General features: G+C 33.9%; 1 protein-coding gene across 1 annotated transcript in view; it reads right to left on the bottom strand.

Annotated features, from left to right (window-relative positions):
• LOC103554298 (A disintegrin and metallopeptidase domain 3-like) overlaps positions 1-26232 on the bottom strand; it is a 98034-nt gene that overhangs the window by 44558 nt on the left and 27244 nt on the right. The window contains exons 5-11 of the mRNA XM_070598807.1: positions 22938-23014; positions 22294-22471; positions 13159-13221; positions 8856-8927; positions 8463-8629; positions 7282-7363; positions 949-1085 (exon numbers count right to left, since the gene is read on the bottom strand). Of these exons, the coding sequence (XP_070454908.1) occupies positions 949-1085; positions 7282-7363; positions 8463-8629; positions 8856-8927; positions 13159-13221; positions 22294-22471; positions 22938-23014 (776 nt within the window). The remainder of the gene's footprint in view (positions 1-948; positions 1086-7281; positions 7364-8462; positions 8630-8855; positions 8928-13158; positions 13222-22293; positions 22472-22937; positions 23015-26232) is intronic.

The following is a 26232-nucleotide window of genomic DNA, read 5'->3' as shown; positions in this document are numbered from 1 at the left end:
CACTGACATATTTTGCATTCATTTTACAAGATAATTTTTACTATCCACACTGCATGAATCAATAACAATGTGTTTTGTTACATTTATTATAAAATCCCAAGTCCCGCATCAGGACTCTGTGATCACGCTCTCTCCTACATTTCCTATGTCCTCTCCTGGACTTCCCCTGACTCGTTGTGCTTTAGCCTCATTGTGTTTTACTTTCTCTCCAGGCCTAAACCATTCTTCCTTGTAGTCTCAGGTGTTCTTTCTTTTTTTTTGGGGGGGGGGGAGGGCTCGTTTTTATCCTCCCCTCCATCTCCTTATTTCAGTTCGTCGAGCTTTTCTAATTTTTTTCCAACCAAGTATCACTTCACTTGCTGACCCTGAAAAGTTTTCAACAAGCTTTTTACAGGACCAGATTCACTCCTTCACTTTCGGGTTCTGACATAATTATTTCCTCAGAGAAACTCTCCTAAAGCACTTTATCAGAAAGTTTCTCCTCCCCATGTATTCCCTACTTATTTCTTTCTCGGCACCTATAGAAAGAATTTATATTTTGTTTATTTTTATGCCTATTTTTTAACTCTCTGTCCCTGAAGGACTAATGTAAGATATTTAGGACATATCTATCTTGTCAACCATTCGTAAGACAAACTAACATAATCCCTGGGACACAGTAGATGCTTATTACAGATTCTTAGAATGAATGAATGGATTTCACATGAAGATTCTAGAAAACCCAGAAAGTCATCATCAACATCCGCTTTATACTATAACATTGAATATAGAACTACTAAACACATTTTCTACAATATCAAATACTCATTTTCTTCAATAAGTTTTTAGGCACATATGTATTTAATAAAAATATTCTTACTTAAATTATATTGCAAAAGACTATATATCAGGGAATACTACAAACATTTCCCAAGAGAAGACATAGATTTGATAAAAATAACACCTTACATTGCCTGAGGATTCATTATGCATGTAGTTCCTGGACAGTAACAATTGTAGATGTCATCATATGTTAATCCTAGATTAATTCCAAGCAACTGTACCATAACAATTGAAAATGCATCTAAAGTTATCGTCTTTGGATACTAAACACACACAAAAAACAAAAAACAGATTTGTTGTCTAAGTTATTTCTTCACCCTTTTGATTTTTTCAATAATTTTGTGAGCATACAACCTAAATGCAAATACATATTTAAGAAACTAGTACACCACAGCTCATTATTTTATTAGGAATATGGAAAAAATTAGGTAAGTTTTATTATGCTTTTGAGTGACAGTGCTTTTAATCCAAATGTCATTGACATACAACAAAATAAAATTACAGCTACCATATGTTTTTACTATATGTTACTGATTTAAATTGAATAAACTTTAAAAATTGTTTTGAGAAGAATAAGCATTGTTTCAGTGACTCTATTACTTTTCAAATGAACACTTGGAAAAAATACACAGATTCTTAAGCGTTGAACTGGTATCAGTATGACTTTAGAAATAGTTTTAAAAGAGAGAGTCAAGTTAATTTTTTCCAAAGGCAGAATACTATAACACCTTGCAAATGGCTTCTTTTTTTTGTCTTAGCAAAAAAATAAAGAAAAAAAGAAAACCCTTGAGAAGGAGCAGTGCCATTAAGGCACAAACCCTTGGCAACCCATGATCTTTTTATTATCTCCATAGTTTTCCCTTTTCCAGAACATCATAGAGTTGGAATAATACATTATGTAGCCTTTTCAGAGTGGCGTCTTTCACTAATGACTATACATTTAAGTTTCCTCCATGTCTTTTCATGGCTTGATGGCTCATTTTTGTAATCACTAAGTAATATTCCTTTATATGGATTTACCCAAGCTTGTTTATGCATTCACCTGTTTAAAGGTCATCTTGGTTGCTTCCGATTTTTGGCAATTATGAATAAAGCTGATATAACCATTCATGTGCCGTTTTGTGGGGGGGCATAAATTTTGAACTCATTTGGGTAAATGCCAAAAAGGACAATTGCTAGATCATATGGTAAGAATACATCAAGTTTTGTAAGAATTTGCCAAACTGTTTCCACAGTGGCTGTACCATTTTGCATTCCCATCAACACTGAATCAGAGTTGCTATTGCTCTACATCCTCACAGTATTGGGTATTGTCAGTGTTTTACATTTCCAGTATGATGCTGAATAGGAGTTGTAAGCTACATTCTTACCTTGTTTCTGATCATAGTGGGAAAACATTTAGTTTCTCACCACTACTGAGTGATGTTAGTTGTAGGTTTTTGTAGATGTTCTTTCTCAAGCTGAGGCAGTTCCCTTATATTCATAATTTGCTACAATTTTTTAAATAATAAATTGTGTTGGACTTTGTCAAATCCTTTTTATGATTCTTTTGATATGATCATATGATTTTTATTGTTTAGCCTATTGATAGGATCGATTAAGTAAATTGATTGATTTTTGAATGCTGAATCAGCCTTACATATGTGAAATAAATTCCAGGTATAAATATCAAGAAGGAGATATAAAATATTAAAAACAGAAATTCTCCAGCTGAAAAATATAATAAATGAACTAAAAATATTCACTGGAGGGATTCAAAAGCAGACTTGATCAGGCAGAAGAAAGAATCAGACCTGAAGATAGGCCATTCGAAGTGAGAGGACAAAAATAAGAATAATAAGGAAAGAATAAGGGGAAAAAAAGAACAAGGGAAGTGAAAGAACCTATCAACACTACAACCAGACCAATATGAGTCTCTGAAAGCAAAGAGAGAAAGGGGCAGAGAGCTTATTTGAAGACATAATGGTCAAAAACTTCATACATCTGAAGCAGAGAATGAACATTTAGATTCAAGAAACACAACAGTTCCTAAGTAGGAGAAACCCATAGAGACCCACACAGAGACACATTATAATCAAGCTGTCATACGTCAAAGACAAAGAGAGAATCTTGAAAGCAGAAAGAGAAAAGTGACTTGTCACATGTAAGGGAGCTCCCATAAGATTACTAGTGGCTTTCTCAGCAGAAACTTTGCACTGCCAGAAGGGTGTAGGGTGATATATTCAAAGTGCTGTAAGAAACCATCAACCAAGTATATTATACCCAGCAAAACTTTCTTTTTCCAAAGCAAGATTTTTCCAGAGAAATTAAAGTTAATGGAGTTCATTACCATTAGGTCTGATCTAAAAGAGATGCTAAAGGGAGGCCTTCAAGTTGGAAAGAAAGGGTACTAGATAGCACTATAAAGCCAAAACAAAATTATAAAGTTCTCTAATAAAAGCAACTATATGGACAAATATAGTAACCTGTATTATTGTAATTTTGGTACATAAATTCACTTTTAATTCTTGCATAGCATTTAAAGGACACAAACCAAACACTAAAGTCTATGTAATAACATAAAGTGAGAGGTAGAGCTGTAAAGCAGTAGAGTTTTTGTATGCAATAGAAGTTAAGTTGCTATCAGTTTAAAACTGACTATTATAACATTAAGATGCTTTAAGTAATTGCAATAGTAACCACAAAGAAAATATCTACATCATATACACAAAAGGAAAAGAGAAGGGAACAAAAGCATGTCACAATAAAAGAAAATGAAACACAAAAGAAAGTAGTAAGAGAGGAGGAGAAGGACAAAAATGCTACAAGATAGAGAGGAAAATATTAACAAAATGTCAATATAAGTTCTTCCTATCAGTAATTACTTTAAATGTAAATGGATTAAGTTTTCCAATCAAAAGACATAAAATGGCTAAATTAAAAAACAGGATCCAACTATATGCTGTCTACAAGACAGTCACTCTAGATCTAAGGACTCACAAAGGCTGAAAGGTTAAGGATGGAAAAAGATATTCCATGCAAATAGTAACCAAAAGACAGAAGAGGTGTCTATACTACTATCAAACAAAATTACCTTAAGTCAAAAACTGTTAAAAGAGACAAAGACATTATGTAAGGATAAAAGAGTGAATTAACCAAGAATATATAACAATTATATTTAAGTACCCAAAAATAGAGCTCCTAAATGAATGAGTCAGATTTTGACAGAATTGAAGGGATAAACAGATGGCAACATAATAATAGGAGACTTCGATACTTCACTTTTAATAACGGACAAAACAATCAGACAAAAGATAAATAAGTAAATGAAGAACTTAACAGTATAGATCACTGGACCTACTAGACACATACTGAACATTCCAGACAACAGTAGCAGGATACATGTTCTTCTCAAATGCACAATGAACATTCTCCAGGTCTCCAGATAGATCACCTCTTACATAACAAAACAAGTCTAACCACTTTAAAAATACTGAAATTATACAAAGTATCTTTTCTAATCCCAATGGAACGAAACTAGAAATTAAGGAAAGAAAACTTGAAAATTCACAAAACTGTGGGATGTCAACAACATACTTTTAAACATCAGTGAGTCCAAAGAAGAAGTCACGAGGGAAATTAGAAAATACCTTGAGACAAATGAAAATACAACATACCCAAACTTACGGGATCCAGCAAAAGCTGCGCTAAGTGGGAAGTTTAGAGCTGTAAACAAATACGTTTAAAAAGAAAGATCTCAAATGAACAATGTAACTTTATACCTCAAGGAATTAGAAAAAGAAGAAGAAAGTGACCCCAAGCAAACAGAAGGAAAGAAATAATAAATTTTAAAGCAGAAATAAATAAAATAGAAAGAATAGAAAGAAATCAATGAAACGAAGAGTTGGTTCTTTGAAAAGATCAATAAAATTGGCAAATTCAGCTAGATTAACAAAGAAAAGAAGAGATAATATTCAACTAACTAAATAAGAAATGAAAGAGGGGACATACAATTGATGACACAATTTTTTAAAAAAAGTTTATAAGAGAATACTATGAAAAGTGTATGCCAACATATTGGATAAGCTAGAAGAAAAGGATACATTCCTAGAAACACACAACCTATCAAAACTGAAGAAACAGAAAATCTGAACAGATGAATAACCAGCAAGAAGATTAAAGCAATAACCGTAAACCTTCCAACCATGAAAAGCCCAGGACTTGATGGCTTTTCTAGTAAATTCTGCAAACATTTAATGAAGAATTATTACCAATAATCTGCAAACTCTTTCAGGACTGAAGGACTGAAGAAGAAGGCATACTCCCAAACTCACTTTATGAGGTCAGCACTACCTTGATACGAAAACCAGACATTCAACAAGAAAAGAAAATTACAGACCAATATCCCTGATGAATATTGATGCAAAAATCCTCAACAAAATACTATCACACCAAATTCAACAGCACATTGAAAAGATTATACACCATGATCAAGTGAGATTTATTCCTGGAATACAAGGACCATTTAACACAAGAAAATCTACCAATGTAATACACCATTGTTACAGAATAAAGGATAAAATCCACATGATCATCTCAATTAAAGCATAAAACGCATTTCACAATATTCAATACCTTTTTGTGATTGAAACACCCAAGAAACTAGGAATATAAGAAAACAACTTCAGGAGCCAGTCCTGTGGCCAAGTGGTTGAGTCTGTGTGCCCTTCCTTGGTGGCCTGGGGTTCACTGATTGGGATCCTTGGTGCGGACCTACGCACCACTCATCAAGCCATGCTGTGATGGCATCCCACAGAGAGGAACTAGAGTGACCTACTATTAGGATATACAACTATTCCACATAAATAAGCTGTTAGAACTAATAAACAAATTTCATGATACAAAATCAACATAATCAGTTTCTATACACTAACAATGACAATCTGAAAAGAAATTTAGAAAATAATTCTAGTTACAATAGCATGAAAAAGAGTAAAATATTTAGAAATAAACCTAATAAAGGAGGTGAAGTACTTGTCTATTGAACACTGCAAAATATTGCTGAAAAAAATAGAAAAGAAACAAATAAATGGAAAGACATTGCAGTCCAAGGATTAGAAGACAATATTAAGATGACCTTATTACCCAGAACAATCTGCAGATTCAATGCAATTCCTACCACAATCCCAATAGCATTTTTTGGCAGAAAAAGAAAAAATAACCTAAAAATTCATATGGAATTTCAAGGGATCCTGAATAACTGTAACAATTTTGAAAAAGAACAAAGTTGGAGGACTCACATTTTCTGATTTCAAAGCATATCATAAAGCTAACGTAATCAGAACAATGTGGTACTGGCAAAAAGACAGACCTGTAGCTCATTGGAATAGAAAAGAGAACCTAGAAATTAAACCCTCACTCATGTTGCCAAATGACCTAGGACAAGGGTACCAAGACCAGACAGCGGGGAAAGAACAGTCGCTTCAACAAGAATATTCAACAGAGAAAAGATATCTCTTCAATAAACGGTGATAGGCAAACTGGATATTGACATGCAAAAGAATAAAGTTGGACTCTTATATTACACTATATACAAAAAAATAACTCAAAATGGATAACGATCTAAACGTAAGATCCAAAACTATAAAACTACTGGAAGAAAACATAGGGCAAAATCTTCATGTGATGAATATAATGTGAACCATTTGTTGGGATTATAAAATGGTGCAATCACTCTGGAAATCAGTTTGATGGTCCCTCAAAATATTAAAAATAAAACTACCATATAATCCAGCAAACCAACTTCTGGGTATATATCCAAAATAATTGAAGACAGTATCTTGAAGAGATATCTGCACTGTCATGTTCATTGCAGCACTATTCACAATAGCCAAGGTATGAAAACAACCTCAGTGTTCATTGACAGATGAATGGATAAAGAAAATGTCATACACACAATGGAATATTATTCAGCCATAAAAAGAATAAAATCCTGCCACTTACAACAACATGAATGAAACTGGATGGTATTATGTTAGGCGAAATAAGCCAGACACAGAAAGACAAATATTGTGTGATCCCTCTTATATACAGAATCTAAAAGTATCATACGCATAGAAGCAGAGGTTGGTTGCCAGCAGTTAGAGGCTGTGTGTAATGGGGCTTTGTTGCCAAAGGGTACAAAAGTTACAGTTATACAAGATGAAAATTTCTGGAGCTCTGTTTCACAACAATGTAAATATACTTAACACGACTGGACTGTACACTTAAAAATAGTTAAAGTGGTAAATTTTATGTGTATTTTACCACAATTAATCTTTAAAAATTATAACATTTGAGTTTCAAGATCAAAAGAAGGATTTTATAAAAATTTCTCAAAACAGCATGGAAGATACACTATATACACTTTCATTCCTTGAAGTGGATATTAACTTTCAAAATGTGATATAATTACTGAAGAGATGGGAATAAAATGCATACCAGAGCAATTCCTGCAGCAAACTTTGGATCACATGCCATTCCATGATATGTTGCTCCCACGTAATTTTGATGGTCCCGATAACTAAGTAATAAAATTTTTCTTGTGGATAAATGCATTTTAAATTGTTAATAACTTAATGACTTTTTAAGAATTGGATGCCTCAATAAAGCTATGTTTTCTTAAAACATGAATAATACATATCATGTCTAATGCTTTCAATTATTCTGTATCGGGTAATCTCCCATAGTTCATACAAAGGTAAGTTCTAAAGGCTACTTTAACATCAACTGATACACAGCCTAAAACCTAGTAGTGCTTAATCATTCAAAAAAATTAATTACCGCCATTGTCACCACTGGATGAATATAATCCTAAAATGTAAAATTCAAGACAGTTTACTGCCATGATTTGCACATGGTGAACCCTTAAAGTATGTAAAAAATGTTGGATTGGAGGACAGGAGAGAAGAGACAGAACATGCAGTAGACTCACCAAGAAAAAGAAAGACAGGAGGTAGAAAGTGACCGCACTCATTTTAGTCCTTAGTTAATGTTGTTCCTGAATCCCCAAACCTGAACTTAAATTCCACAGGAGACACCAATAGATTTATAAATGTATTCCATATTATTTAAGGTCTTCAGAATTGTCTTTTTGTTTTTTTTCCATCTAAAATAATTAAATTATTAAAACAAAAATCTAAAGACTTGAAAGATACGGTACAAGTAGTTAAATAGCTACACATTAGGTCAGTATAGAAATACTGGAAGGTAACCACATTACTATTTAAAGGTTTTGTACTGTAACCAGCTTTGTATGCAATTATTGCATTCTGTTAACAAATTTACATTTTATTTAATGTTAAAATGATGGTTTCAATTATTTACTCCTGGGAAAATCTTTAAAACCATCAAGGCCTCACGTTTCTCCTAAGTCTTTCATATTTTCCAGTTCACTACATTTCCACAGGTAGACAGTCCACTCTGAGAATAACGGCCTACTATGAGTTAGTGTCTTACGTTATTATTGAATTTTTATATTTTGCCTTCTGCCAATACAGTACTCATGCAATCTTTGTTTGAGATGTCTTGTTATTATACATAATAAATTTTGTATATAATTTTGATAGCTAAAATATCAAATAATTTGATAAACCCTATATCAATGCAAACAAGGTACTTACATTAATAAGAATGCCATGTCATGAGACCTTTGAAACAAAAATTTTTCTTTCCATGACACAAATCTTTGCAGTACTTCATCAGCATCCCCATTAGAGGAAATCTTATTTTGATCTGACCAGATCTCCAAAGAAGTTAACATAACAGTCATTTTAAGCTGGGAAAACATCTGAAAACAGAAGACACATGATACGCAGTTTTAGGCTACATAAATATAACATTACATCTCATACATAAAGCTAATATAATCAATTTATTATTTTTTGGAGATGAAATCCACTGGTGAATGAAATTAGTTGGTAAGACTACTTTTTATAAAAATACAAATGCTATTAATACAATGTTACTTCATTAATAGGAATATTTCTTATTTAAATGTGAAAATAAATACTTACAGTGTTGATAAGACTAAAGATATGGACAACTTTCTCAGTTGCAACTGCCACTTCAGAGCCCATGTAATTATACTGAAAGGCAAATTTTTGTTTCTTAATCACTAGTGAAAATTACCAGACTACAGCATTTTAAATGGATATAAAATATAAAACGCTAAAATAATGCAGTGCTCAAGTGAAAGAATGAAAGTAGAATTAAGATTTATCAAGTATTTAGTAAGTTTTAGGCATAAAGCTAGGGACTTCGTATGTTAATCAATAATATTTAAATGAGATAGTTGTGATTATCTTCCTTTGTACACATACAGAAATTAAGGATCAAAAGGTAAGGTCAAGGGGCCAGTCCCATGGCTGAATGGTTAGGGTTCCACTCTCTCACTTTGGCAGCTCAGGTTCGTGGGTTCCAATTCTGGGCACGGACATACTCCACTCATCAGCCATGCTATGCAGGTATTCCACATACAAAATAGAGGAAGATTGGCACAGATGTTAGCTCATGGTTAATCTTCCTCAAGCAAAAGAAAACCAAAAACAAAGAGGAAGATTGGCAACGGATGTTAGCTCAAGGCAAATCTTCCTCACCAAAAAAAAAAAAAAAAACAAAAACCCACACAATTAAGGTTACGATTGCAACAATTATTAAAGGTGAGTACCAGGACTCAAATCTCTAAATAGCTAAACTGCTGTCTATGTTGTCTGCTGCAGTGTGCTGTCATCGTTTGTCTTTATCCCAATAAGACAACAGGACCATATATCCTGGATCAACAATGTACTTTGTAAATGCAGAGCTCTGAGTGCTATATTAGTGAATAATTTAAGAAGATGTCCTCATTCAAGGGAACAAAAGTCATACTATTTTCTCTGAAATACTTCTAATTGCGTGTGCACACACATTTCTAAGTGTTGGCTGAAAACATAAAAATTGGCAGCTTGAGATCTTCAATATCTCCAGTAAGTCTGCAGAAGACTCCTGGCAGAAAATAAAACGGAATGGATAGAGTTCTCTGATACAGACAAGAGAGTTGCCATCCTCCCAGCTGTTTAGAGACTGTTTGCACTTTGCTATTTCTCTGTATGTAACCTTCCCCAATAAACCATATTGAATATTTACACAACACAGCAGGTGTAGCATGAGTGAGGGTGATCCTTTGCAAGAATAAACATATGAAAAGCAAGACAAAAGAAAACAAAAATATGGTTTTGGAAATGAATCCACATATGTCAATAATCACAAATTATCAACACATCAAACACTAGGCAAATGATAAAGACTAAGAAAACTCACTATATGCAAATTAAAAGAAAAACACTTAAATTATAAAGACATATAAGTACGAACAGTCAAAGCAGGAAAATACATACCAGGACAATACTAGACAAAAAGCACATGTTACGTGATGTGATAGTTACAGTAATTAACATAATAGTAACATTAATATGAAAAAGGAAATAATTATCACAACATATTTATAAAATATTTAATTCATCAGAAAGATGGAAGCATTCTAAACTTGCTTATAACTAATAGCCTAGCAACATAATACATAAAACAAACTTAACAGAATTATAAATAGAAATTATCATAGTGAGGGATTTTTACATACTTCTCAATCATTAATAGATCAAGCAGACAAATTAACCGTAAAGATATACAAGACTTTAAAAACTCAAGCAAACTTTGGACATTATACACATTTATAAAAGCTTATATAAAACAATAATAAAATATATATAAATATTTTTTCAAATATATATGAACGTTTTACATAAGTTGACTCATATTAGGCCATGAAACAGTTCTTTGACTGTAAAGCATAGTATCACGTAGATTACACGGTCCAATCACAAAGCAGTTGTTATAGAATTGATTAAAAGTGTTCTAATGATGTTATTTTTACTTACATGGATAACTCTATTGTGGTTATATAACGTACTGATCTTATTCTAGTAAATGCACACTGAAAAAAAGCTGCATGATGCAATTTACAATTTACTTTCAAATAGAGCACAAGCGATGACATGATATAATATTAACAATAAATCCAAGTAAAGAGGATACAGGTGTTCTTTGCATTATTCTCATTCCTGCTACTTTTCTGGAAGTTTGAAAATATTTTCAAATAAAATATTTAAAAAGTGAAAATGAAATAAAGATAATTTCAGATGAACAAAAGCTGAAGAAAATTCAACAGGCTAAACAGAAATATCAGAAACACAGGCCTAAAAGAAGGAAGACAGGGCTTTGGAAATGGTAAATAGGCAGAAAAATGAGAAACCCTTTTTTCCTTCTTTAAACAACAATTGAATATTTAATTTAAAATAATTTATTTTGTGGTTTATAACACATGGAGAAGTAGTATAGGTTACAGTAACATCACAAACGTATTAAATGGAATTTTACTGTTACAAGGATTTTCCATTATATATGAAATGGTATAACATTAATTCCAGATTGTGATAAGATAGGAATACTAATTGAAACTACTAGTTAAACCACTGGGGTGGGACGTGGGAGATAAAGGGGCATAGCAGAAAAAATATATATACGAGATAAAAATAAATGCTAAAAATAGCCCACTAATCCAAGAGCAGCAAGGGAGGAACAAAAGAGCAAACAGTTGACAGGACAATTAGAACGCTAATAGCACACACCACACGGGAGTACTTAACCTCCATCTGCTGTTGTCAGTACTTGTGATAAACAAATCAACTAAATACTCTAACGAGAAGGAAGGGATTATCTGATCCAGCAGAGAAAAAAAAGACCTATGGATATGCCGTTTAGAGTCATACTTTAAAATTTAAGACAGAAAAGTTGAACATAAAAGGAGAGGGAATACTCATCATAGAATATTATAAAGAACTCTTTGGAGGTGTTTTTGCATGATGACAATAGCATCTGAAGATGTCTTCTGTTGCTACTGGCAGGTTAACATCTAAGTGGAGGGAGGAAAGTGGGCTGTCTAGATTTAAATTTAGCAACCTCATGGGATTATCTGGGGGAGCATAATTCCAATGCTCCCTGGTGTTAAACCAAATAATATTATTCCGCATGAAACAACAATAATGAAAATATAAATGCCCCAAAGGGCATTAGCTAGTAAAACAGATTAAATTTTATTTAATATATTAATTGAACACTATGTAAGCATTAAAATATGGGATAATATTATTAAATTGTTTAGAAAATAGCATTACAAAATAGCATATATAATGCAGATATATAAATATACACATACATAAATATAAGTATGTGTGTATTAAAAATAGGAAATGTGTTGGAGCCGGCCCGGTGGTGCAGCGGTTAAGTGCACACAATCCGCTTCTTGGCACCCTGGGGTTTGCCGGTTCAGATCCCGGGTGCGGACATGGCTTAGCTTGGCAAAAGCCACGCTGTGGTAGGTGTCCCACAAACAAGATGGAGGAAGATGGGCACGGATGTGAGCTCATGGCCAGTCTTCCTCAGCAAAAAGAGGAGGATTGGCAGCAGATGTTAGCTCAGGGCTAATCTTCCTCAAAAAAATGGGAAATGTGTGCATATAATTTATCTCCTGGTGATAAAATTATGTGTTTTTTTAAATTATTTTGTCTGTGTATTCTTTTCTGTTATTGTTTTTGTAAAAATTATTTAAAGATGTAAATATTTTCTTTTATGAACATAATCTAGAACATTATGGCACTCACCAAGGGACTTTATGCAAAAATATCAGTGATAATGGACAAATCATATTTTTTAACTTGTTACTCATATGGCTTTGTTAAAACTGATTATATAAACAAACATTTCCATAACTAAATGAATGTTCCTATGAATAATTCTTCTCATTTTAAAATGCAGAACTTCCACCAGAGAACCCAAGTGATTACAAAGCATAAAATAATCTTATAAAAGATAATATTTAATAACAAGGATCTCCAATTTAGTAATAAACAAAATAGCTAGTTTTAAAATGGAAATCAATTTAAAGAAAACAGTTTCACCACCATTTGGGGTGGATTCAGAAATATCTGGAGCTAATTATAATCCAATAGGTAATATTGTACTAGAATCCTTCCATTATACAAAGCTATATATTATTGATAGAATTCTATACTGATTTGGAAATCAATATTGTAAATAGCAATCCCCCTATGTCAATGTAAAGGCAACTGACAACATTTCTTTATGTTGTGCTTTACCAGAGACATATTTTGAACAGAGAAAATATATCTATATTGCAAACAATGGAAGTCTTTTTTCTCACATTTCCTTTGAATTTAAACACAAAATAAAGATATGAAGAAATATATCAATAATGCATACCAAGGCTTTATCCATAACGATTTGCATCTTCAGAATTCTTTTCGTTAGCGCATCTGAATTTTTCTGGGAAACAGCAGACATGAATTAAGTAAAACACTTTTTAAATTCTCAAATTGTTTGTAATTATGTACATTATATATGTACATTATTACATGTATGCATACATACACACATTATATATGTATACATACATATACACCACACACACAAAGTATAGATAGATAAATAGATAAATAGTTACAGATGCAAATATATAAAGATAATAAGAAAACAAAAGGATAGATGCCCCTGAATAAATAAGCAGGTGAGATTCCAAATAAAAATTTTACGGACAAATCAGAAGCTTTTACTTTATATTATTGATAATTAGAGTCCTCAGAAAATTTACTGAAATGAGGAAGAACTCATGTGTCCTTCCTCTGGAAACCTTCCCCCAAACTTCAACTAAACAAGCTCTCACCAACTTTCCCTGAAACATTGCCTCTATTTTCTCATTGCTTTTGTCCTTTTAATTAACTTTGACTTTACTGTGGCTTACACTCAATAGAATGCATCCATTTTAAGAATAGTCATATGAATTAGTACTAACGTGTACACCCATGGAACCATTTCCACAAGTAAAGCAAAGCATGTTTCTATCACCCTTGTCCAAGTCAATAGCCCAGAGGACTCAAGGCAACCAATTATCTGCTTTCTCTCACCATAAATTAAAATAATCCACTCTAGAATTTCACATAAATAGAATTATATGGTATGTACTCTTTTATATTTGGCTTTTTTCACTCAGCATTCATCTATGTTGTTGTGATTATTAGTAACTCATTAGTTTTTATTGCTAAGTAGCATGCCATTTTAGAAATATATCACAATTTGTTTATACATTTACTGTTGATGATCATTTGGATTATTTAGTCATTTTAGCAATTATAAATAAAGCTGAATATCCATGTGCAGTTATATTCTTTCATTTTTCCTGGTAAATACTTAGAAATGGAATACCTGAGTCATATGGTAATTGTGAGTGTATAAAGTATTATGAAAGTGCCAGATTGTTTTCTAAAGCAGTTTGATCATTCCGCATTTTCACCAAGGATTAATAAGAGTGCCAGCTGCTCCATATTCTTGCCTATATTTGGTATTGTGTTTTCTCATTGTATCCATTCTTGTTAACCTGTATTGATGTCTCATTGAGGTTTTAATTTGCAGTTCCCTGGTAATTAAGGACGTTGAACATCTTTTCACATTCTTATGGTTCATTAATTTGGTTTCTCCTAAGTTCCTTACTAGAAATTTTGTTTAGTCTTGACATTTAAGACTATTCTGTAATTCAATTTTTTAAATAGGGGTCAAGATTCATTTTATTCCATATGGATAGCCAGTCTTCTAGCATAATTTGAAGGGATCACTGTTTAACCTTTCAAAGTCCTTCACATCGTTGTGGAAAATCAATTGGCCAATAGTACACAGGTTTACTTCTGATCTATTCTGTTCCACTGTTCTATATGTCTATACTTACACCAATAAAACAATGTGTATCTCTATAGCAGGGATCAGCAAACTATAACCCAAGCTATGGCCACCTGTTTTGTAAAAAATATTTTATTGGAACACAGCCGCACCATTTGTTTGTATACTGTCTATGCTGCTTCATGCTACACAGGGAGAGTGAAGTAGCTGCAACAGACCACATGCCCCACAAGCTTAAAATATTTACTATCTGGTCCTTTAAGAAAAAGTAATGTAGAGGCTGGCCTGGTGGCTAATGGTTAAGTTCCATGCACTCCTCTTGGGCAGCCCAAGGTTAGCAGGTTTGGATCCTGGGCGTGGATCTTGACACTCATCAAGCCACACTGTGGCGGCATCCCATGTATAAAAAATAGAGGAACATTGGCATAGATGTTAGCTCAGCAGCAATCTTCCTCAAGCGAAAAGAGGAGGACTGGCAACAGATGTTAGCACAGGGCCAATCTTCCTCACAAAAAGAAAGAACAGAAAAAAGAAAAAGTAATGTAAGTACTCTATCTTATTCTTCTTTTTAAAGCTGTTTGACTATTCTAGGATATTTGCATCTCTTTATGAATTTGAGAACATACTGGAATTTTGATTGGGATTACACTAAATCCACAGATAAATTTCAGGAAAACGAACATCTTAATGATGTCAATTTCTTTCTCTCCTGTGACTTTGCTAGACCCTCTTATTAGTCCTGATAGCTCTGGTGGGGATCCTTTGGGATTTTCTACATACACAGTTAGATCACTAAAAATATAGGGTTACTTTTTCCTTTCAAAAGCGTGTGCCCTTGATTATTACTCTTTTTCCCGTTGCACTATCGAGGAACTCTAGTAAAATGTTGACTAGAACTAGTGAGGGCAAATGGCCTCGTGTTATTCCTAATCTTAGGGGCTATTTTAGTAAGCTCAGACTATAAAAAGTATGTCAGAGACTAGGTGGCTTAAACAACAAACATTTTATTTCTCACAGTTCGGGAGGCTGGGAAGTTCAAGAACAAGGAGCCAGTAGATACAGTAGCTGGTGAGAGCTCTCTTCCTAGTTTGCAGACGGCTGTCTTCTTGTGTGCTCTTGGGAGGAAGAGCAGAGAGAGATCTCCTGTCTCTTCCCTTTTTTATAAGAACATTAATCCCATCATGAGGGCCCCGTCCTTATGACCTAATCTAACCCTAATTATTTTCCCACAACCCCACCTCCTAATACCATCGTATGGGGGGGTCAGGGTTTCAACATATGGATTTGGGGGGGACACAAGCATGCAGTCCACAACAGGGGCAAAACATTCAGTCACTTACATTCATTATGTTAGCTGTAGATGCTAACAGATGCTGTTTGCTAGATCAATGAAGTTTTCTATTCCTAGTTTTCATCATGAATGGGTGTTGAATTTTGCCAAATGATATTTCTGGACTATTTATCAATGATTCTGTGGTTTTCTACATAAATATGTTAAATTGTTTGATTCGATTCCTATTTTGCTATACTGATTGAAGTAATATTGCCTCAAAGTTCCACAGATACTATAGTCTCAGAATTCCTGAGAAAGTAAGAATGTTTTTATATAAAACGGCAACTTGACTAGGTTAAAAAAACTGTTGGGATGTTGTATACAGGCATACCTCATTTTATTGTGCTTTGCAGATATTGTGTTTTTTACAAGACCCTTCACCAGCAAACAGATTACCACCTGCTGAAGGCTCTGATGATGGTTAGCATTTCTTATCAATTAGGTATTTTTTTAATTAAGGTATGTACATTGTTTTATAGACATAATGCTACTGTACACTTAATAGACTACAGAATAGTTTAAACATAACTTTATATGCATTGGGAAGTCAAAAAAATTGTCTCACTTTATTGTGATATTCTTTTCATTGCAGTGGTCTGGAACAAAACCCATGATATCTCCGAGGTATGCCTGTACCCCCTAGAGAAGCAATTCTCTATACAAGCCCCCAAGACAGACATGGTTGACTGTCTTACAAGCACTTCATTTGAGCAAAGGCTGAGTTTTCCTATCTTTGTAGGTGATTTCTGTGGAGGCCAAGGTGCCTATAAGATTATTCATTATACATTTATGAAGTCCAATATACTAACCACATTACATCTCAGTGTTGCCAGTTTTTATCAGGGTTTCTTGGGGCATCTTTCAAATTCAGAACTCCTTTACATGAACAAAGTTTTATTCTTAGTAACTTGTAATACTTTGGGTGCTATTTTATTCATGAAGGACAATTTTATTATTTTGAATTTCTCTTATCAACCTTTTACACTCTACTAGTCAGGGTTCCCCAGAGAAACAGAACCAACAGGATGTCTGTGTGTATATTTATACATTTATTTTAATTTACTATAATTAGATTTATTATAAGGAACTGGTTCACATGATTCTTGAGGGTAGGCCAGTGGGCAGGAGATCCAGGCAGAGCTGCTGCTGCACTTCCAGTCTGAAGGCAGCTGGCTGGAGAATCCTGTCTTACTTAAGGGAGGGTCAGTCCATTTGTTCTATTCAGGACATCAACCAATTGCATGAGATCCACTCACGTTATGGAGGACAATCTGCTTTACTCAAAGTCCACTGATTTAAATGTTAATCTGATTCAAAAACATCCTCACAGAAACACCCATCAAATTTGACCAACTATCTGGGCACTGTGGCGCAGCCAAATTGACACATAAAATTAACCATCACACGGTCTTAGGTGTTCTCTATCATAATTTTTATATCATTGCTTTCTCTGTTTCCTTAAACCTGACTATAATACTACAATTTGGGGTTTTAGCACGACGTTTATTCTATTATTCACTAGTTCTACTACCAATTTTTTTTTATTTTTAAAATAGCTTTATTTTTCTCTTACACTTATTTCCTGAGCACTTTCAGGGCTCTCCTAAACAGACTGTATAGAAGTAGACCATTAGACTACTAAAGAGCATATCTTTAGGGTCATATTACCTGGGTTTGAATTTTAATGGAGCAACTTACCAGAGAATTTCGTAGATTAATAATTTAAGCTCTCTAAATCTCTGTTTCCTGATCTGAAAAGAGGGATAATCGTACTAACTCTTAGAACTATTGAAAGAATTGAAAAGACAGGATATATGTAAAGCTTTTAGAACAATACATGGCACCTATGAGACAGTACATGAATATAAAATAATATCAGTATTGTTTTTTATTCACTTCGGATTTTGTATTTTTCCTATATTTTATATTTATGGTCATTCATATGGCTCATGTTTATTCCTTTCTGATTATTATTCTTATTTTAGAACACATGCAGTTCTCTCAAGTCAAACTTTTCTTGGAGAAACGGTGGGAATTAGTGACTATTATTATACTTTGGGGTATAAGGAATGGCCAGTTATCCAAGAATGATGCTAACTCCCTCTCCAAGAGAAGAGATGTCAGTGACAGGCAGCTGTCCAGGCTCAACTGTATCAAGGTGGGGACATACGCACTCTTTTCCCTTTATCACTGACTAGACTCAGATAATCTAGTGGGAGATTCTCAGGGGTCCTGAGTCAAGCTAGGAAGACAATCAACCAGGAGAGTTTCATCCAACTTGGTCTTTGCCTGAACAAGACATTAAACCAATGAGCGTTGGGGAACTGTTTGCTTCAAAATCAAGTGGGATTTGACCTAATATTGATTCTCATGAAGAATACAGTTTGGGGAGAACTGCGTACACAGTTGTTCCATTGTTTGATTTGGTTGAAAGTTCACTCTATTTGGAAAACATTCTTTGTGAATTTGGTTCTGATTGTGGCTGGCTACTATTTTCATTCAGGATGAGATTAGGGCCTTTTATTTTTCTGTTTAACTGTGGCTTGTTTATTTTACAGAATAAGAAGGACATTTTGCATTAGGGAGGAAAGAAATGATTTCTATTAAAAAAACTCAATTAAGTAGTTTTGGTTGGATACAGAATTATAGACTGAAAATTACTTTGCCTTATTTTAAGCAATTGTAGTATTGCCTTTCAACTCCCAGTATTGCTGCTGGAAAATTTCATGCCATTCTGCATCTTGAGCATATATAAGAAATCAGATTTTCTTATATCAGTCCAGAAATTCATCTTAAATAATTGAGAATTTTTCTTGTCTTGTCTTCAACTCAATTTTCTCTGTTTATTTGTACTGGAACCCCTATTTCTATCACCCATATTGTTATTTTAACTTCATTTCTTCTCTCTCAAACTTCCCTTTCATTTGTCTTTGTTCTTTACGTTTTGTGTGATTTCTGGAATTTTATCTTGTAAACTTTCTATTGAGTTTTTATTATCATACTTTTAATTCCCAAGAACTGTTACTTATCCGTTGAATGTTAGTTTTTAAACAGCACTCCATTCTTACTTTGCGGATGAAATATTTTCTCTTAGCTCTCTGAGGATATTGTCATTTTGTTTCCTTCACCCCCTATATTCTTTGGTACCTCAAACTTTAAAACTTTGATTTTTTTCATGTCTCCATCTTCCATATTACATTGTGTCATCATATATTTAGTGCACCTTCATATTAAGAATTGAGCGTTTAATAGCTTATTCCAACATGTATGATCATACATGTAGTTTCTGGGCTGCTGTCTTCACAGAGGGTAATTTCTCTAGGTGGTTGGTTGGGAAAACCTTGCTGTTAATATGGTTAGTTTTGATTCTTTGGCTGGTTTGATTGCCTCCTAGAGAGGAGTCTCTCCGATATATTTCTTAGAATATATAAGCCGGGTTTCCAATATCCAGTGTGCCAAGTTTAACTTAATTACCTTAGTTTCAGTATGATGATCTTCCCCTAGTGTGGAATACAATAGAACGTCTGTGCCTAGTGCTCCTGTTTCACAGACCCCTCACCCCCCGCCAAAGTAAACAACCTTCGATTATCTATCAGTTTACAACGGAGACAATTGATTAGGAGAGGAAATCAGGATTTCTAAATACTTAACTTATTTTCAATCAATTCTCTTCTTAGGTCTACCTTTAAAGTTATTTCCTAAGGTATGTGAGCATGCAATTCCAGAAACACTGGACAGCACTGCACTAGGTACCAAGTTTCCAGAGGCGATCCCCATTGCCAGTTTAGGATTCAGCTTTTTAGGAGCTAAATCAGCTGTCTATTTGCTATTAAATTTCCATTGTTCTTATTCCTATCTTGTTCTATTAGTGTTTGTATGTTTACGCATTTTAAAAATCTCTTTTCATAGTAGTGGGGTTTAACGGAGGGGCAGGGGTAAATGCATACGTCCAACGTGCCGTTAAAAGGTAAGCCCTTTCTTGTATTTTGTTTGGTTTCTGTTCCATTTTTCAACTCTGCTTATAATGAAAGTGTTCACCTTGCTTGTAAGTTTATTCGTGTTTACTTTCAGAAATATAAAAATTTGCCAAAAATATGTTTTCATGTTACTTTTTTTCTGTTCTTTTAAAAAATCTGTTATATTGGAGGTATTCACTTTGTTTATTTGTGCCTGTAAAAGCACTAGTGCATGTGAGAACATGCTTACCTAAACTCAGAGATTTAAGTCTATCAGATTCAGGATGAAAAGCAATTATCAAGTTTCCCTATGAAAGATACACAATTCACAAACATGTACCACTACCCACCTATCTCCATTCCTGCAGTGACTTCCCGGGTTTTTTCTTAGGTTCTGAAATCTTTGTCTTTATTTTATTTCATTATTGCATTTTGTTTTGTACCCAAACTTTCCATAATTACTTCCAATATGTTGCTTCACTACATTAGAAAATGCGGTGAGCAAATATTATTATTAGTAGTAGCAATGTTATTGATCACTTACATTTCTCCATATACTATGCTAAGTAATTTCCATTTATAAACTTATTTAATCTTTGAAATATTGCATGAGTTAGCAATTATTTTTATTATTGGATTTTACAGATAAGAACATTTAAACACAGAAAGGCTATGTTATTTGCCCAGGTTCTTGTGGCTACAGCCGGACAGACTTGGATTTCAAACTAAGGCAGCTGGGACTGTCTGTTATCTGTATCTCTTCCAACCCCTCTCTTGTTGCTGATTCATTGGAGAGGGATGGCTTCAAGTGCGGGGTTATTTGTCTTTCTCAAAGCATATCCACCTCTTCAGGTTCTCCCTCTGCCACAGAAGAGTATTTATGGAATACTTTAAAGTTTTTAAATTTATGTTATAGTGCTCTATTTCAGCTGCAAAAATTGTCTTTACTTGTGTCCAATGTTGTATGGCAACATGCAGATAGTTTCCAGAGCTGGCATAAAGTTTGCGGGCACATCTTAGTTTTATTAAAAATAAAATTTTCGTCTCTATATATGGCTATATTTTATTGTTTTTACGAGATTCTGAAAGGGTAATTTTATTAATCTACATCTGAACCAACATCTTTGCCAAAATAAACAAAAGTAAATGAAAGCAAAAGTGAGATGGAGTTCATCATAAATTAAATTCTATTTTCACTTTTTACTATTTTTTTTTTTTGCTTCTCTTTAACATGACATTCAATTTTGATGAGAATATGTAGACAGAGATTCATTTATTTAGCCACTGGTGATAAAATGTAAAGTTGTATAAAATTTCTTAAGGAGGAACTTAGGAGATTATATATATATATACATACATCAAAAAGCCTTTGGAAATATGCCTACTTTTATATGCAAGCATTTATAAGCAAAGTATGATTGCTCAAAACTTGGGTACATTCATGCAGTTCATTTCTTGATTAAAGTAATAATGAAATATGTAAAATATGACATAATTTTACAAAATATATAAATTTCAAGTTTGTGCTTAGTATATATATTATATACCTATATGCTTATACATGGATATTTGCTCATATATACATATATATGCTTCATATATGCACACACACATATATAAATTAAAAACTATAAAAGAATATACATCCAAATAATTTCAATGGATAAAATGCATTTACCTCTAGAAAACAGAAAATATTTTCTTTACATATGTACATATTTAATATTTTAACACGTTAACCAATATTATCTAATTTAAAATAATAAGTGAAAATTATTTAATGATAAGTAAAAATGTACATATCCTCTTAATAGCAAAAAGAAAATTTCGAAGCAGCATATATGGTTAGATCATTTTTTGTTTTAAAAAAATCTGTACATTTATAAAGCTGCATTTATAACTAAGTATATTACAAAAACTGGAACAAATATTTGAAAATTCTAAGACAATTATCTCTAGACAACGAGCTCTGAAACAATTTCTTGCCTTTTACTACTTTTAAATTTGCTATTAAGATAACACTTTTTTACAAAAAAGTGTAATGACAAGGAAAATGCTGACAAAGTAATAATCAGCAGATTTGGGTAACATTATATTGGTAGGATATAAATTCAGTCACAATGCAACTATGTATACATGCTTAAAAATACTTGCAATTAGGGAATTGTGAGAATTTCTAAATTATATCTTTATATCTCTTACATTTTCTAAATATTATATGAATAAACATAAAATATGTTTTAAATAAACACCTTACAGGAGAAGGTATTAATATGATCAACATCAGTTTAAATTTGTTTTCCAAATGTAACACATCTCAATCTGAATAAGTTTATCAGAAGTAACACAAGCGAAGATCTCACAAAAGGGGTTACTTACTTCTGATTTCACAAAAATCCTGAAGGATTTATCTACCAATTCGGTCATAGGATAAGTTTCTTGTAAGGGAGGAAAAGAGATTTTATTATTCTTTATTCGATGAAGCATGTGCTCATATGTAGCCGCTGATCCCAGTGGTTCAATTCCATAACTGACATTCTCCAATTTCAATAATCCCCTGAATATTTAAATTAAAAAAGAAAAGAAAGAGTAATTAATATAGCTGTGCCACTGAGAAATGTAAGTCAACATTAAATAAAAACATTTTACAGAAATTTGACAGTGATCTTTGTGGTCTAATACCCAAGAATCATCCCATGTTACTTGGATTAACTTTCAGACCCAATTTTATACCGTCTTCTATTTATTACGGTATTTAGGAGACATTGTGGTTCTAGTGTGGCCAAGAAGTGTGAATATTCTTCAGACTAGTGGGAGGTTTTTCTGAATAAATTTTATGACTGCAAGCATGGTACAGAGACAGAGAGAATAGGAAAAATGATAAGAAGAGGAGGAGGAAAAGAAAGCATATGAGAAGAAAACAATCAAAGGCTATTTTTTTATCTGTATTCTTTAAGAAGTTTTTAAACATTAAAGCTTACATAAGATTTTCAACCATGTACATCTCTGAAATATGCTGTTACCTGAGTCCAGAACAAGTGCTAAGTGTCACAACTGATTTTGGAACCTCTGCAGCATATCCTTGATAAAAGCAATGGCTCTAAACAGGAGTGTATAAAGATACATTCGTGAATGATTTGAAAATAAAATTTTCGGTTTTATCCTTACTTTGTAGACATCATGAAACATTCAGATTTAGCCATTATCATAATATTGTTCAACAGATATTCCTTTTTTTTTCTATCTACCTGCAATCTCTTCCTCTAAGCCTTCTTCTGCCTAAGAATAATCATGACTCCTATCCTCCCTCAAATAATTCTTGCTATAATTCTAAATTTTTGACAAACAACTTTCTTTTCTTTCTCAGCCACATTTCTTGAATGTACATTTATAACTGCTAACTCAGTGCAATTAGCAGTGTTAATTTGACTTCAACTGTGAACATTTCAATTGTTTTTTCTGTTCCCCAAAGGTATCTTAAATGACATTTCCTCATTTTATTTCTTTTTAGTATCTCACCATATTGATCACCCTAGTTCCACTCTCCTGCCCATGGACTCTTACAGCATTAGTCTTCCCAGAGTCTTCCCTAATATTCTTTTTCAGTGAATATTCCCTTCTCTGCCCTTAAGAGTCTGGTGATATCTAGAATCAGTCCTGTTCCTTTGTTAATCTGTGCTATGAGAGCTTTAGTATCATCACATTCTCTCCTATGCATTTGTTTATACGTTACTAGTTCCCAGATATATTTCCATTGCTAACTGTTCACTTTTTCTCCAACCAAGGCTTAACTCCTATCCCCCAACCACGGACAGTAGCAGAGCATACCCTGCTCCAAACCAAGCAACAGCAGCAGCCACCTCCACTTGCACTGGTGCCAGCAGACACTGTAGCTACAAGCTCATCACAAAAAGAGAGAATGTAAACCAGATCTCAAGCCTTTACCCAGCAACAGAGAGCAATTCAGTCTCCTGGTCTTGCACCCAGTGGGAGAAAATGATTCTCATGAGATAATTCCCAATGTCCCCAACTCCAAGCAGAAGGAAGTAGCCCAGTTAGGAACCTTCCTCACCCAGGGGCACTAGCAGAGATAGAGTGAGAAACACACTAACATCCACTGGAGGGAGAACAGCCAGATGAAATGCTTTCCAGCTCATGGGTCTTTCATCATGCAACCCCACCCAGCAATACAAGCTGGCCCAGGAAAGCACCTTTTATCACTAGAGGCTGCACCAGTGGAGATTCAGCAGGAGCTCCAGCAGAGCCAGAAGAATGAAGCGCAACACAATAATATTTAAAGACCCAAGAAAGCTAAACTGTCACTGAACAACAAACAAAACTAAAGCTAAACTTAAACTGTGTGACTGCCTCCGAAAATAGAAGATTTAAATGTCAAGGAAATAACTGAAAATCACACACTATGCCAAGAACCAAGAAAATCGCAACAAGAATGAGAAAAGACAACCAGCTGATCCCAATATTGAGATGAGCCACATGTTGGAACTATTAGACAAAGATTTTAAAGCAGCTGTGACAAAATTGCATAAATAAACAATTAAAAAGTATCTTGAAACAAATGAAAAAACAGAAAATCTCAGAAAAGAAATGGAAGCTATAAAAAACAAATAAAATATTAGACCTGAAGACTATAACAAACAAAACACAAACACACCAGATAGGCTCAAAAGTAGAGTGGAGACAACAAGGGATAGGATCAGTGAATTTGAGGACAGATCAACAGAATTTACTCAATATATAAAACAGAGAAAAATGAGCTAATAAAATACATAGAGCCCCAAGGACCTGTGGAACAATTACAGAATATATAAAAATGCATATCAGAATCCAAGAAGCAGAAAAGAAAGAATGTGGGGTTGAAAAGTATTCAAAGAAATAGAGTCTGAAATTTCGGTCGGGAAGATGGTAGAGTAGGAAGCCTGGATCCCCTGTCCCCCAACAAACACACCAGTTCACAGACAAATTCCCTTTGTGAGAAATCAGAAACGAATTGAAAGGCTCATGCTCACCCTGAGAGAATGCAAAATCAGACTCACCAAAGCAGTAGGGAAATTTGGGACACCCTTTCACCAGAGACTGTCCAAGAGCACTGCCATATGATCAGAAAGAAACCCTCTACCTTCCCAGATCGACCCAGGAGAGGAAAAGGGCTTGTTCACATGTCCAGTGCCCCCATTTTTCTGAGGAGTATACCGAAACAACTAGCATCTGTGTCACCAGTCCTGGTGCTCTGATGGGTTTAGCACAGTCTAGCCGCCCAGAAAACAATGGAGGTGATGGCTTGTGCTAGTAGACACCATTGATCTGCACCCCCCTCCCTGCCCCCATACACCAGAGTGAATGGAAGAAAAATCCCAGCTCTCTGCTTCTCTCTGGGAAAGGAAAGGGTTGACCTGTGCATGGAGTACCCTATTACCAAAACGGTCCAAAGAACTAGCATCTGTCTCAGAAATCCAGGAGCACTGATGGATCTGGCACGGTTTAGCTGTCTGGGGGAGAATAAAGGCAGCAATTTGGAATAGTAAATGCCACTGATTCTCCCTCATTCCCAGCACAGAGAGAGTAGGAAAAACACAGATGCCTGCTTCTCCCCAATTCCTTGAAGACACAATTTGTCAAACCTCACACAAGAGGAAATAGACAATCTGAACAGGTCTGTATCTATTGGAGAAATTGAATCAAAAATTAACCTTTTCCTGCTCCAAAAAAGGGATAATCAATGAAGATGCATTTTTGTCGAAGGCAAAAAAGAAAGTAATTTTGTCCTAAAGTAAAATGATTGTTCCAGAATAAAAAAAACAAAAAGATAGGACAAAACCTAACTAGATATGAGAAGCTACAGAAGGTTTGTGGAAAAGAAATCTTGAGAAAGGAATTTTATGTGTGGTTAAACTCACTCTTCCCTCTTCGCATTCCCTGGCCATAAATACAACCTACTCCAAACCCTCAAACAACTTACCTGTAGCTTGCTACATTTGCTTGCCCTAAATTGCAATTCTCTGGCAATTCCCAAATAATTTCATCTTTTTGAGTTTGCCTCAGTTTACTTTGTTATTTAGGTCAACAAATATAACAGAAGGATAAGTAAAAACTACATAGATATGTGGAAATTAAGCAACACACACTTGATCAACAATAGAATCAAAGGAAAAGTCAAAAGGAAATTACAAAATGTCTCAAGACAAATGAAAGAGGAAACACAACATACCAGATTTATGGGATCTAGTGAAAGCAGAGCTAAGAGTAAGTTTATAGCTGTAAATTAAAGAAGAAGAAAATCTCAAATTGACACACTAATTT

The sequence above is a fragment of the Equus przewalskii genome, chromosome 28 (assembly GCF_037783145.1).
Source record: "Equus przewalskii isolate Varuska chromosome 28, EquPr2, whole genome shotgun sequence".
NCBI classification, from domain to species: domain Eukaryota; kingdom Metazoa; phylum Chordata; class Mammalia; order Perissodactyla; family Equidae; genus Equus; species Equus przewalskii.
This window is presented reverse-complemented; position numbering and strand designations above follow the sequence as displayed.